Here is a 14,117-nt window from a genome sequence, read left to right as displayed (position 1 = left end):
CTCCAGAGTTACCATGGGCCTCTTGGCTGCTTCTCTGATCAATGCTCTCCTTGCCCGGCCTGTCAGTTTAGGTGGACGGCCATGTCTTGGTAGGTTTGCAGTTGTGCCATACTCTTTCCATTTTCGGATGATGGATTGAACAGTGCTCCGTGAGATGTTCAAAGCTTGGGATTTTTTTTATAACCTAACCCTGCTTTAAACTTCTCCACAACTTTATCCCTGACCTGTCTGGTGTGTTCCTTGGGCTTCATGATGCTGTTTGTTCACTAATGTTCTCTAACAAACCTCTGAGGCCTTCACAGAACAGCTGTATTTATACTGAGATTAGATTACACACAAGTGGACTCTATTTACTAATTAGGTGACTTCTGAAGGCAATTGGTTGCACTGGATTTTATTTAGGGGTATCAGAGTAAAGGGGGCTGAACACTTTTGCACGCCACACTTTTCAGTTTTTTATTTGTAAAAAAATTTGAAAACCATGTATCATTTTCCTTCCACTTCACAATTATGCGCCACTTTGTGTTGGTCTATCACATAAAATCCCAATAAAATACATTTACGTTTGTAAGTAAGTAAGTAAGTAAACTTTATTTATATAGCGCATTTTAAGCCAATTTGCATTGACCCCAAAGCGCTTCACATAATTTAAATAATAATAAGTTTGTGGTTGTAACGTGACAAAATGTGGAAAAGTTCAAGGGGTATGAATACTTTTGCAAGCCACTGTGTATATACGCACACACACACACAAACCTCAAACTTCTAAACACCGTGGGAGAGAAGACACAAAATGCCAGACTAACTCAGTGGGTCAAGCATCATCTCTGGAGTAAATGAATAGATGAAGTTTTGAGTCGGAACAGTCTGAAGAAGAGTTCTGACCCGAAACATAACCTATTCCTTTTTCCCCCCAGAGATGCTGCCTGACCCCCTGTGTTACTCCAGCATTTTGTGTCTATCTTCGGTTTAAACCAACATCTGCAGTTCCTTCCCATATATGGATAGGTGACCTTTTGGCTTCGGACGTCAGACTTCTAAACACCTTCCTGCCCACCTCTGTTAAAAGTGCTGAACATCACCACCCCTCATATAGTATGTTCAAGTGCCCACTCCTCACCTGGAGGCGTTTGGAAAGGGAAACCAACCTGTGGCCATGGAATTTAACTGCAAGGATGAAGGATGGTCAACTAGCAACCAAAAACAGAGTTAAATATCATCTCTTCGGAACTTCATCTTTGTCAATCATCATTCCTCACAGAGAATGGAAAACTACTGTCACATGAAGAGGTGAAGCAGAAAACGCTGATGTATTTTAGGGAAGGTTTGATGCCTCCAGTGGCCGACTAGAAGAGGCTTCTATAAATATAAACTTTGGCTTAGAGCAACTGGGACAAATGGCCTGCTTTAATATTTTAGATTCTACAATATACTGCATGTTTTGTAAATTTAGGACACTCGTATTCATATGCAAAAGATTAATACTGAACAAAGTTTAATTTCCCCTCACTTAATATTATCCAAAATAAAATCTCTTTCATCTCATTTCTCTTTGCAGGTCTTGCTATGTGTATGCAGAATAATAATAATAATAATACATTTTATTTATGGGCGCCTTTCAAGAGTCTCAAGGACACCTTACAAAAATTTAGCAAGTAAGAATGGCACGTTTCCTATGTTACATGCAATAAATAAAATACTTTGCTGATTATAAAGTGTTGTTACGTTCCACTTGGAGCTGTGAAATTTACTAAATACTAGAAGTTTATTCAACACGAAAGGAATCTGGTACAGAAGTAAACTTCCTCGTCAATGATACTGCTGCTAAAATATATCCTCTTGAAAATCCCATTGGAAGCTGCGCTGCTTTCTTACATACAAATCATCTTCCCAGGAAGAGGACTATTGTGTTTGAAGGCAGTCCTTACCACACAAAGCACCAGCTCTGCCCTCCAGGGTCACTTGCCACGTGAAGGAATCCCCTCGCGCCTTCTCTGCCTCGAGCTCTTTCAAGGAACGTGGGAACACATTGCGCCACAGCAGCAGCATCTTTGGGAGATGGTACCGAACGACAGAAGGACCTAGAATAGGTCAAAAAAGCCACTTCAGCTCGACAATGAATCTTACAACCAGACAATTATTTGTCAGCTGCTCAACGAGCCCAAAACAACTTCAAGCATGTATCCCAAATGTTCATGCAGTCGAGTGGTAGCCTATTTATCAAACCATCCATGCAAACATTCCCGGATAGTAATACAGCCTGTAGCAGAAGTCTAATGAACTATGAATTAATAGAATCTATTCATCGCTAGAGAACTTCAACTATGTTCCTGGGTCATATACAATTGATTTACAACAATATCCACTGCAGCAACTAACCCAAGTACTAGAGGGGATGAGTTTAGGCTACTGGTGGAGAAAATGCTGCTCCACAAGTCCTGCTCTCATCTAAGAAGATACTACACAGTACATCCAACATTCGGAATACACCTGCGCTTGGGATAACATACACCTTGTCAAAGCCATCCCTCAGCAAGCATTTAACAAGCCTTGTGGTGTGGGGAGAATTGCATGGCACAGTTGATAAAACATCCTCACTTGAGGCTGGCATATAGACGATCAACTCTGGAGAGGGGATAGCATCCCATTCTGAGATATGGGGGTTACGATGCTAAACCCAATTGTGTTCCACTTGAACCAAAGCTGCTATCGCTGAAACCAACACCTTACAGAAAAGAACAACGGTTGGGAAATTGGTTCTTCCCCGTTAAAATCTTTTCAATAGAGGACCGGTTGGTGATCAGACAAAAGAAGTGGCAATTATTTTATCACCACTGCACGGACTCTGAGGCTCGCTGCATACAAACCTAGACTCATCAGTGCTCCCAGGAGAAGCCACCCGGCCTGTGTGCGTTGCAGCGACAAGCGACTGTTCTGAGATGCTGTGCGGAGCAGGTCTTCTGCGATACTCACCACCATCTGCAGGGATAGAGAAAGGAGTAAATCAACTCTCACCAGAGAACCGTAACACCAAAAATAAATGCAAGACTGTTCTAGAGGTGTGACAGTCGCCGCAGTCACCTAAAAAGACAAAAGGAACTAGGATGGTTCTCCTATGGGAGGGAAGATTAAAGGAAGAGCTGCTCAAAACTACAAAGCGTTTTTGATATGATCTTTGAAGAGGATGGCAGGTTGGGTCAGTCAGGAACCAGAAGTGGCTGAACTAAGGTCCGAAGGGTCTCGACCCAAAACCACACCTATCCATGTTCTCCAGGGATGCTGCCTGAGCTGCTAAGTTACTCCACCACTTAATGTCCTTTTGTGTACTGACCAGCATCTGCAGTTCTTTGTTTCTACGGACTCCAATAAGGTGCTTGATAATAGAGCCAGAGAGAAGATGAACATTTTGGTTTAAGGCCACCAGTTGTTTTGATATGCGATGTAGCGCATGAAGGGGAGCTAGAAATTAATTTAATGTAAAAACATTTGATAAGGAAAAGATTTTCATGCAATGGAGAAGAATCAGATGAAAACTGAAGGCAACAGGCACGATGGAACAAATAGCATCTTGTGTTATCAGCAAACCAAAGTAAACTAACACTGTAATGATCCTCCCTCTCTTTTACTGATTTGTGTTTTCATAAGTTCGCAATTTATAGGAGCAGAATTAGACCATTTGACCTTACAAGTCTTCTCTGCCATTCTATCTTTCTCACTCAACCCCATTCTCCTGCCTTCTCCCCATAACTTGACACCCTTAAAGGCCTGTCCCACTTTGGCTATTTTTTAGGCAACTACAAATGACTAGGCTGTCGCCACATGGTCATCAGGGTGTCGCCTGTATGGTCGTGAGTAGTCTCCTCAGTCGCCCAAAGAGTCGGAGCGTCTTTCTGGCTGTCACTAGATTTTTAACATGCTCAAAATTTTTCAGTGACAGTTGCTTGACGTCAAAGAGCGTAGTTTGACTTCTCCTGACGTAGATGTTGTCGTGAGGTTGTCGCCAGATGGCGTAGGTTGTCGTGACTTCGGTGCTGACTTCGGTGAATTCCATTGGCGACTACCTACGTCAACCAGCGACAGGTGCCGGCGACTGAATAGTCTTCAGTTGTCGCCGACAGGGTCGTAGCTTGTCGCGGGTGGGCGTAGGTTGACTTTGATTGTCGTAGGTTGTCGCCTGTGTGGTCGTAGGCTGTTTTAGATGTGGTCATAGGTGGACGTCCTAATGGGTCGCTGGTTGTCGGTAGCTTGACATCGACTAGGTGGTAGGTTGTTGTAGCTTGTCATAGACATTGTCGTAGGGGGGGGGTCTAGTCGCCGGTTTTTTGGAGACCTGCTACGACTATGACAGTCGCCGGCAGTCACCTAAAAAATTGCCTAAGTGGGACAGGCTCTTTACTAATCGAGAATCTGTCAATCTGCACCTTAAATATACACATTAACTAAGCCTCCACAGACATCTGTTGCAATGAATTCCACATATTCACCACCCTCCTCATTAAAGAAATTCATCTCCTTTCTAAAGGTACGTCCTTTTCTAGCCGCTGGTCCTAGACTCTCCCGCTAGTAGAAACATCCTCTCCACATCCACTCTATCCAGGCCTTTCACTATTTGGAAAATTTCAATTAGGTCCCCCCTCTTCTAGACTCCAGCAAGTAGAGGCACAGTGGTACCAAACACTAATCACATGTCATTCACTGCAGTGAATTCCTGATTGGGTTAATCATTAAATAAGACTAGATATGAAAACAAATGAAGCAAAAGTTAATTTTCTGGGTTCTGAGAACTGCGGCAGAAAGCAGGTTAGTCTAGGATTTGCAAATCACTCTGATGCACCAGAACCGTAAACAAGGTTGAGAATAATCCTCCCTCCCTTTAATTGACCTCTTTCAACCTGCAGACCCCAGTATTCTCACAAAGGCAGTACTTAAAGCAGCCCTGTTCAAATCTCATCGGTAATAACATTTAAAGAACTAAACGACAAATGGACACATTAAAAAAATAACTAAATACTGGTGTAAATAAAAAGTCAGATTAGCCTGGGACATGGTGGGTATCCCTCGGGGCTGATGTGTGTAACCAGATGCAGTCTGTACCTTGCCAGAAATTCAAAATGTAATGTTAAACATTCATTTGAGGTCCTTTTGAAAGGCGATTCTTTAAAAATAAAAGTTTAAATGGGACAGTCTAGCAGGATGAGATTTATGTGGAAGTGTAGTGTCATTTCACAGCAGCCCACCTCTCCTAGCCCCCAATTACTCCTAGTCTTACTTAGGCAGCCAACACTGAGAGGCACATAATGGTCACATGTCCCAGCTGCGACATCTGAATATGCATGAAGACTTGATGAACCTGTTCCTGTCCAGCCAGGTAATAATGAAGTACACTGCAGTGGCCGTAACTCAGAAATGGGTGCTGTACTTTGAAGGAGCCGTCTGCCAGAAGGGGCACTGTTTAGAACCCCCCGTGGCTAGAAGCCCCAATGGCCAGCCCTACCCTACCAGGTGGATGGGCTACAACATCTATGACCTGGCCGAATTTTATTCCTCAACTAACATCATTAGAAACAGACACGAAATGCTGGAGTAACTCAGCGGGTCAGGCGGCATCTCTGGAGAAAAAGAATAGGTGATGTTTCGGGTGGAGACTTGAAGGGTGAAGGGTCTCAACCTGAAACATCATCAATTCCTTCTCTCCAGAGATACTGCCTGAGCCGCTGAGTTACTCCAGCATTTTGCGTCTATCTTCATTGTAAACCAGCATCTGCAGTTCCTTCTTATACATCATTAGAAACAGATTATGGTAGTTGTCACGTGGGCGTTTGAGACCTCGATGTGCATTTGGCGGTCACATTTGCAACGTTACAAGGAACACATTCAAAAGTAGTCTTGGGTATCCTGAGGCGGAGGAAAGGACAGTGTAAATTCTCCCCTTTACCTTTCCCTTGGTGTGTGAAATGCCGAGGGGGCACTGGTGCACGCTGCCTAGCAACGCTGCCATAGCAAAGCTGTATCCAGTGACAGCTTCTGGCGATGTCTTCAGATTGTTGATGCACTCTGCGCACCGATCCACCAGCGGAGTCAGCTGGTAGGGCAAGGCGACAGCCACACAGCGCAGACACCACGCCGCACCCAGCCTGGCTGCCATGCTGGGATGCAGCAGGACCGACGTCACCGTCTCCAGAAGACCTTTGCATGAGAGAGAAACATTTCCACTTAAGAATCCATCCAAACATTTTCTAGATCTGTACTAAATTATACAGCATAATGTCGCCTTTTTTTGTAACACCATCATTTGGACTGCACCAATTTTTGTCAACTTTAAACAAACCTCCCCAGCTCTTGGTCCTACTGTGGTTTATTCAGTGATACAAAGAGGTCTGCTGCAGTACAAACAGTAGAAATAGTCATTAAACCGATCCTTTCAAGGACCCGTCACAAGCTAAATTCTTAAACATTCAAGTCTATGGACCATCACCATTTTGGATTTCACCATTTTCAAATTTTTCAGCTGTTGAGTCATTCAGCTCTTGAGCTCCAGCTTTTCTTTTCCTTCAGGGCAATTTTAAAAACTCAAATTGATTAAAATCCTGTGGCAGAATCTAATTCATTCTTGGATCAGATATGAGGCTAGGCTTCAACACTCCCCCTCCAGTAGCCTGATTTCCCTCTGTACAACCCGTTATTTCTGTCCCCTCCCCATATGCCCAATCCACATACACTTTCTGGTGTCTGTCCCAGCCTAAGCTTCAGATCTTGGCTGCTGACTTGCTGCATCTGAATCTGTCAAGGCCAGCCCACTTTACCTGGCCATCTAGCTCTTGGCTTGGCCTTAACATCACGTCTTCCTCCTATAGGGGCCACAGTCTTAGAATAAAGGGGAAGTCATTTAAGACTGAGGTGAGAAAATACTTTTTAACCCAGAGAGTTGTGAATTTATGGAATTCCCTGCCACAGAGGGCAGTGGAGGCCAAGTCACTGGATGGATTTAAGAGAGAGTTAGATGGAGCTCTGGGGGCTAGTGGAGTCAAGGGATATGGGGAGAAGGCAGGCACGGGTTATTGATGGGGAACGGTCAGCCATAATCACAGTGAATGGCGGTGCTGGCTCGTAGGGCCGAATGGCCTCCTCCTGCACCTATTTTCTACGTTTCTATAGCTGAAATCAGCCCTTTATATTGGCTGCCTTGCTTTCTATATAACCATAGTAACTTTATTTCAAAAGTAGTTCATTGGCTATGAACTAATTTGGGACTTCCTGAAATTGTGTAAGGCACGACATAAATGCAAACATTTATTTCTCATAAGAGGTCTGATGAAGGGTCTTGACCCAAAACATCACCTATTCTTTTTCTCTAGAGATGCTGCATGACCTGCTGAGTTACTCCAGCATTTTGGGTTTATTTCTCATTTGACCATATCAGAGGTGTTGTGCAATGCAATCTTTACCTCCTTCCCCCCACCTCCCCATCAAGAACCAGTCTGTTAACTAGCTGGCCACGTACCAATGGAAGGTTCCTGAAGAAGAGGAGAGGCAGTGGCACTCAGGCTCTGGACCAGGCTGCCAAGTTCCTGCAGGGCACACACCATCACGTGCTGGCTGGCAGACACATCAGCTGCTCCTGACTTATTGTCGTTATTGGCATCGTTCATCACAGACTCTGTCGCAACACAAACAATGCACTGACTCAGCGTAATTACAATGGACGCACATTCCAAATATCTCTGCTCCCCACAACAAAACAGAAATGTACGTTGAACATTAGTTTAGAGATACAGCGTGGAAACAGGCCCTTCGGCCTAACTAGTCCACACTGACCATCAATCAGCCGTTCACACTTTCCCACTCCCTACACACTATAGGCAATTGACAGGGGCTAAATTAGCTTAAAAACCCACACATCTTGTGGGATGTGGAAAGAAACCGGAACATCCGGAAGAAAACCACGCGGTCACAGGGAGAACGTGCAAACTCCGCACAGATGGCATCCCAGATCAGGATCGAACCAGAGTCAATGGCGCTGTGAGGCAGCAGCTCTACCAGCTGTTACCCAATTGGTATAAATCATTAATCTATTAGTACACGGGTCAGTTTTTGCAATGGAAAGTAATGGAAAATGAGAACCGTCTGCCATGAAACGATGATCTGTACTTTAACTCCATTTATCTGCCTTGCACTTAAATCCCAATCTCATACAGGTAGCACTTCCAGACATAAACTAACCTCCGTGGCTGGTGTTTCCTGGACCATTCCACCGTTCCCCGATAAGACTGCCAGAACTGCATCGTCTGATCAAGATTGCCAACCCACCCCAAAGATAAAACTGATCTGACCCAATCATTTAATGACCCAATCATTAAATCAGGAAAAAACAGAGATATGTTAACATCCACAATTGCCACCTGACCCCTTGAGTTCCTCCAACAGTTTACTTTTTGGTCTCTCGTTGCAGATGCTGCCTCATTTGAGGTGTACTGTCAACATTGTGTTTTTGAGTTTTCCAGCACCAGTGATACATTGCTTCCATTTTTTTTTTTAAAGCTTTTGATAACCACTGAGATGCTGATCAACCATAACAATAAGAAACTCACTCAGTCATATGAAAATAGCTGCCAATACGAAATTGACAAATACACAATAGTAAGCCACCCATCAAACTTGTAGATGGTGTCAGAGGTAGGAAATAAAACAGGTTAGGTTACAGCACAGCTGCCAACTAAATAGCTGCAGCTTGGAGCTACCGTGCTGGATTCCAGAGGTCATGAGCTCCATTAAAGGTCCACAACCCGTTTTAAGACCATTAAGATGTCAAACTAAATCTTAGCATCATCCTACTGCAAAAAACAAATGTTGAAACAGCAGAGCGAGTTCTAAAAGGGGATATTCTAGGAAACGAGCAGTAGCGTGAACTATTTCAACAATTCGTGATGGGTCAAAGAGTCATTTCCCATGGAAAATCATTAAACAAGTAGTGCAAATGTCACCGGGATAGATGATCCAATATCCATTCAGTGTGTTCCTCTTACCCACTGCCTTCATCTGTTTGGCAATAGCCTGGCAGATCTCCTTTGCAGCTGCAATCTGTGCCTTCTCACCCAGCAGGCTGCCCACTGTCGCCCGAAGGATGAAGGAGACGCAGCGCCGAGAATAAACTGCTTCCACGTGGCTTTGGGTAGCCCGGGGATGTGAGACGAGCTCCAACACATGGGTAAGGAAGATGGCAAAATTACGTTCCAGCCACTGCCCTCTGAGAGTGGTGACAAAAACAACATATGCCTAAAACAGAGGGAGTGCAAAAACAGAGATCACAATAACATTCTATTCCGACTGCCCCAGCTGTATCCCTCTGTTAACATGGAGGAACAGGAACTAACTGGTTTTACCAGCGAAACACATTACAAGCTACTGCTCATAACAGGGCAATGGTAGCAACAAGTTCAATGTAGTTATACCTACTGGAGCCAGTAGCCAGAGACAAGTTATGAAAATACATCACTAATTCCCCTCTTCATCACATTCTCGCGCACAATAATTGCTTTGTCTTAACTAATGAATCACGGAAAGATATCACAAACATCTGATGTGATCAAGCACGGTTTTTCAGCGAGGAGAGGGGCTTATGAAACTAAAGAATCATACAGCACACAATAAGGTCAGTTGACCCATTGTCTCAGTAATCCTTATTGGAAAGAATTATTCCGTTTATCTTTTCTCCGTAACACCACAAATTTCGACTGTGAAGATTATTATTGATCGTATATCCATTGCTTTTTCAAGCAGCTCCAACAGATTACAATAAATTCACTATGTAAACATGATTTAATATGCTTCCATTTAAAACAAATACTGATATTATGGGAACAGGATTTTTTGTTGAAAAGGAGTTTCTGATGGTGAATATTTCAGTAATGTGTATCGTCATTGTTAATCACTTCTGCTGCTGAACCGGCTAAGAATGTTTATTATTTCATTGGTTGGCACTTGAATGATTGAAACAAAAACTTACAGTAATTTACCATGAATTGGTTAAAATCATGCTGATACCCATTATTAGAAATGAAGACTGCAATAATTAAATGCAGCAATAATACATTCCAGAGGTTAGAACAAGCTCGCTTCAGTTATCAAAGTATCAAAGGTATTTTATTGGTCACATTCACATACACCTAGGTGTAGTGAAGTGAAATGCTTCTTGCCATTTTGCAGCACATAAAGAAGAAATACAGACATAACATCAATAAGAGTTTTAAACATAAAGAACATCCCCCCACAATGGTTCCCATTATGAGGGAAGGCACAAAGTCCAGTCCCCAACCCCAGTTCACCCATAGTCGGGCCTATTGAGGCCTCCACAGTTGCCTCTACGGAGGCCCGATGTTCCAGCAGTTATGCCCCTGTTCCACTTAAGAAACCTGAACGGAAACCTCTGGATACTTTGTGCCCCACCCAAGGTTTCCGTGCGGTTCCCAGAGGTTTTTGTCAGTCTCCCTACCTGCTTCCACTACCTGCAACCTCCGGCAACCACCTGCAACCTTCGGGAACCGCACGGAAACCTTGGGTGGGGCGCAAAGTCTCCAGAGGTTTCCGTTCAGGTTTCCTACGTGGGACAGGGGCATTACTCTTCTTGCATTTTGTTATGCATGAAATTTAATTAGATTATTTGCATCCCTTAGTGCCCTCAAAATGGATGGTGGAGAAATCCACTGAAAGAGGAATGAGGTTCAATTTAACAGAAGGAAGAGGTGATAAAAACATGACGGCTGGGTTGGGGGAGGGGGGGGGGAGACACACACACACTTCCATTTCTATTAACAGTGCACTGTTAATTTTGAACAGAGTTCAGTTATTGTTCAGGAGCTAAAGTGAACAGGAATAGATTTGAACTTTCAAAACTCAGGATATTTAGGGCGGGGATGGAGGAGGAGTTGACAGGGTGGTACCCAGAGGGAATGAGTAGAACAGTGGACTATAGGGCCATCACCAAATTCTCAAACAAGATGAGAGGCTATAGGTTGCGAAAGAAAGACCACTAGACTATAGAACCAATTTGTCGAGTGCAAAAAAAGGATAAAATATAAAACTTTCCAGATTATGTAATTCCAAAATAAAAGCAATAGCCACCTAATTCACTGCCCGTCGCAAGTCACACTAAACCTTGAAAAACCTTTCCCTTCTTTCATGTAGTTCTGTAGAGTGTGAACACAGAGCAGGCCAGAATAGGAAGAAACAATGATGGGCAACGCCATGTAAGTAGTTCCCAAAGAGAAGATGGATAGAGGCAGAACATGGAAGTGGGTAGTTCCTCAAATAGAAGGAACAATGAATTGAACTATATTATTGATGCTATGAATCTAGTTATAACAGTCTTTAGTTTAGTTTAGTGATACAGCACTGAAACTGGCCCTTCAGCCCACCAAGTCCACACCCACCTGCGATCCCCACACACTAAGACTATCCTACACACACTGGGGACATTTTATAATTTTACCAAGCCAATTAACCTACAAACCTGTATGTCTTTGGAGTGTGGGAGGAAACTGGAGCTCCCAGAGAAAACCCATGCAGGTCATGTGGAGAAAGTACAAACTCCAAATAGACAGCACCCGTAGTCAGGATTGAATACAGATCTCTGGCACTGTAAGGCAGCAACTCTACCATTGCGCCACCGTGCTGAGTCAAAGGATTGAGTTCCAGACTGGTCTAAGATGCTCTTCCATTTACGCTCAACTTTCCTTGATACCAAGGTGTAAATGCTACACTGCGCCCACTACTCCAGGTACTTACCTGTGTGACACCAACTCGGACTTCTCGGTTGACAGACCCCCCACCTTTCAGCATCTCTCCGCCACTCCGCAAGAATCCAGAGCCCCCACGCAGAAATCCAGTCGCCATTAGCTCCAACACCTCGTCCAAGGTGGCACGCTTCACGTTCTGCCGCATCACTGAATCAAGTTCAAATAAACACAAGCGATCAGGAAAATTGACGAGTGATCCGATAGAAGTGTGCAAACATGTGAAAGGATTTGATAGGATAGATATCGAGAAGATGTTTTTCTATGCAGGAGCATCAAAACAAAAGTTTGTAAATAAGATGATCACATTTATCCAACAGGAAATTCAGGAAATTACTTTATTCAGAGTGATGGGATATGGAATTTACCTCCACATGGAATGATTGAGGTGAACCATGTGAATAAATGGGACTAGTTTGGAGGGGGCATCTTGGTCAGCATGGGCCGAAGAGCATGTTTCTGTGATCTATGACTATGACTGATAGAAGCCAAAAGCCTTTTTCACCTTCCCATCTACCAATGATGCTACTTTCAGAGAACTATATACTTGTACTCCTAGGTCCACCTGTTCTACAATACTCCCCAAGGGCCCAATCACTCACTTGTGAAAGTCCTACCCTGGTATGGCTTGCCAAAATGGAACACCTCGCACCTCTTCAATTTAGACCTATTTGCTATTCCTCAGCCCACTTACCCAGCTGATCAATATTCCGCTATAATTCTTACTAACATTCTTCACCATTAACGACACCGCCTATTTTATTGTCATCTGCAAAGATATTAACTGTGCTTGTACATTGTCATCCAAAAATCATAGATGACAAATTACACTGGCATAGAAAACTGTAATCTGATGTTACAATGTTTCATTGCAATAGAGGTCATAGCAACAAGCATGAAACCACCATGGTTTTCTGAGACAAGATGATATTCTAACCTCAATAAGGTGATTTGTACAAAAACTGCTGTGCCAAGGGAAATATAGACTTCTAAGACGCCAAGTTGCTCAGAAATGTTCAAGCTGGCATTCACTAAAAAGTTCAGAACACACTTCAAAAGTACCCAAGGAGACACACGGAACTGCAGATGCTGGAAGCTTTAGTAAAAGACTGATTCTGAAGAAGGGTCCCAACCCAACATGTCACCTCCCTATTTCCCTCCACAGATGCTGCCTGCATGACTTCTTCCAATACTTTGCGTTTTGCCATCAGTACCCCATATATATTCCAACATTTCATCAGCTGTATGGCTTAACTCCAATCACCAGTCGGGCATGAAAGGGAACAAATAAATCGTATCCAAGGAAGCCTGACACACAAACTACTGGAAAGGGAAGGTGTTGGGAGAGAAATAGTAAGGAAAATGCAGACTGAAACATTAACTGATAATGTATAAGGTAGATGTCCTATAGCAAATGGCTCATCTTCTCATATTCTAAAGCCTTTCCACCATCAAACAGGCAATAGTGGTGCAATAGAATACTCTCCACATGTATGGATAGATGCAGCTCCAACAAGACTCGAAAAGCTCCACTCCATCCAGGACAAAGAAACGTGTGATCAACATTACATTCCCTAACCTGAATATTCATTCCCTCCAACCGCACAATATTGCACCATCTATAAAATGCACCAGTTACCCCACAGGTTAATTCAATAGTCTTCACCATTACGTGCAGATTCCTACAGGTCACACAACATATTGCTTGGAAATGCATCACTGTTCCTCCATTGCTGTGGAATCTAAACCCTGGACCTCCCTCCACAGCAACACTGAGAGAGTACCCTCATCAGAAGAATTGCAGTGGTTCAAAATGGAAGCTTAGTATCATCTTGAGGTCCAAACGACATTTCGTTTGGACCTCAAGGGGTCCAAATGACAATAAATTGTATTGTATTGTATCTTGCCAAAGGCAATTAATGATGGGCAAGAAATGCTGGCCCTAGTGAATACAATATATTTTTTTAATCTTTTTGCCTGCATTCCTTTATTTTTTTTAGACTGCAATACCCAGATCACAAAATATGAAGTAGCATAAGCAGAATTTTTCTTTGGAGAAAGATCACTATTTCCAGAATTTTTGGACAATACATCGCACCAAGATTATTGAATGTATTCAAAGATGCTTATAAATCAGTGTTCAGAATGCTGCCCAAAACACCCATGAGCTTAGAGTTCAGCTTCTATTTCATATTCCATATAATATTCCTCTCCGCCTCCAGAATCATGCTAAATAGGAAAAAGCTGTGCTAATGCTAGCTGTCATAGAATTATCCAATTAATCCCTCCAACCTCCGTTCTTTCCCCGCAGCGCTGCACATTTTTCCT

General features: G+C 43.2%; 1 protein-coding gene across 1 annotated transcript in view; it reads right to left on the bottom strand.

The window, feature by feature from the left end:
- heatr5b (HEAT repeat containing 5B) overlaps positions 1 to 14,117 on the bottom strand; it is a 93,104-nt gene that overhangs the window by 61,979 nt on the left and 17,008 nt on the right. Inside the window, exons 7-12 of the mRNA XM_033021795.1 lie at positions 11,782 to 11,939; positions 9,024 to 9,273; positions 7,502 to 7,657; positions 5,936 to 6,186; positions 2,868 to 2,979; positions 1,929 to 2,081 (exon numbers count right to left, since the gene is read on the bottom strand). Of these exons, the coding sequence (XP_032877686.1) occupies positions 1,929 to 2,081; positions 2,868 to 2,979; positions 5,936 to 6,186; positions 7,502 to 7,657; positions 9,024 to 9,273; positions 11,782 to 11,939 (1,080 nt within the window). The remainder of the gene's footprint in view (positions 1 to 1,928; positions 2,082 to 2,867; positions 2,980 to 5,935; positions 6,187 to 7,501; positions 7,658 to 9,023; positions 9,274 to 11,781; positions 11,940 to 14,117) is intronic.

This window comes from Amblyraja radiata, chromosome 5, assembly GCF_010909765.2.
Source record: "Amblyraja radiata isolate CabotCenter1 chromosome 5, sAmbRad1.1.pri, whole genome shotgun sequence".
Lineage (NCBI taxonomy): Eukaryota > Metazoa > Chordata > Chondrichthyes > Rajiformes > Rajidae > Amblyraja > Amblyraja radiata.
The sequence above is the reverse complement of the archived record's forward strand: the minus strand, read 5'-3'. Positions and strand labels throughout refer to the sequence as shown.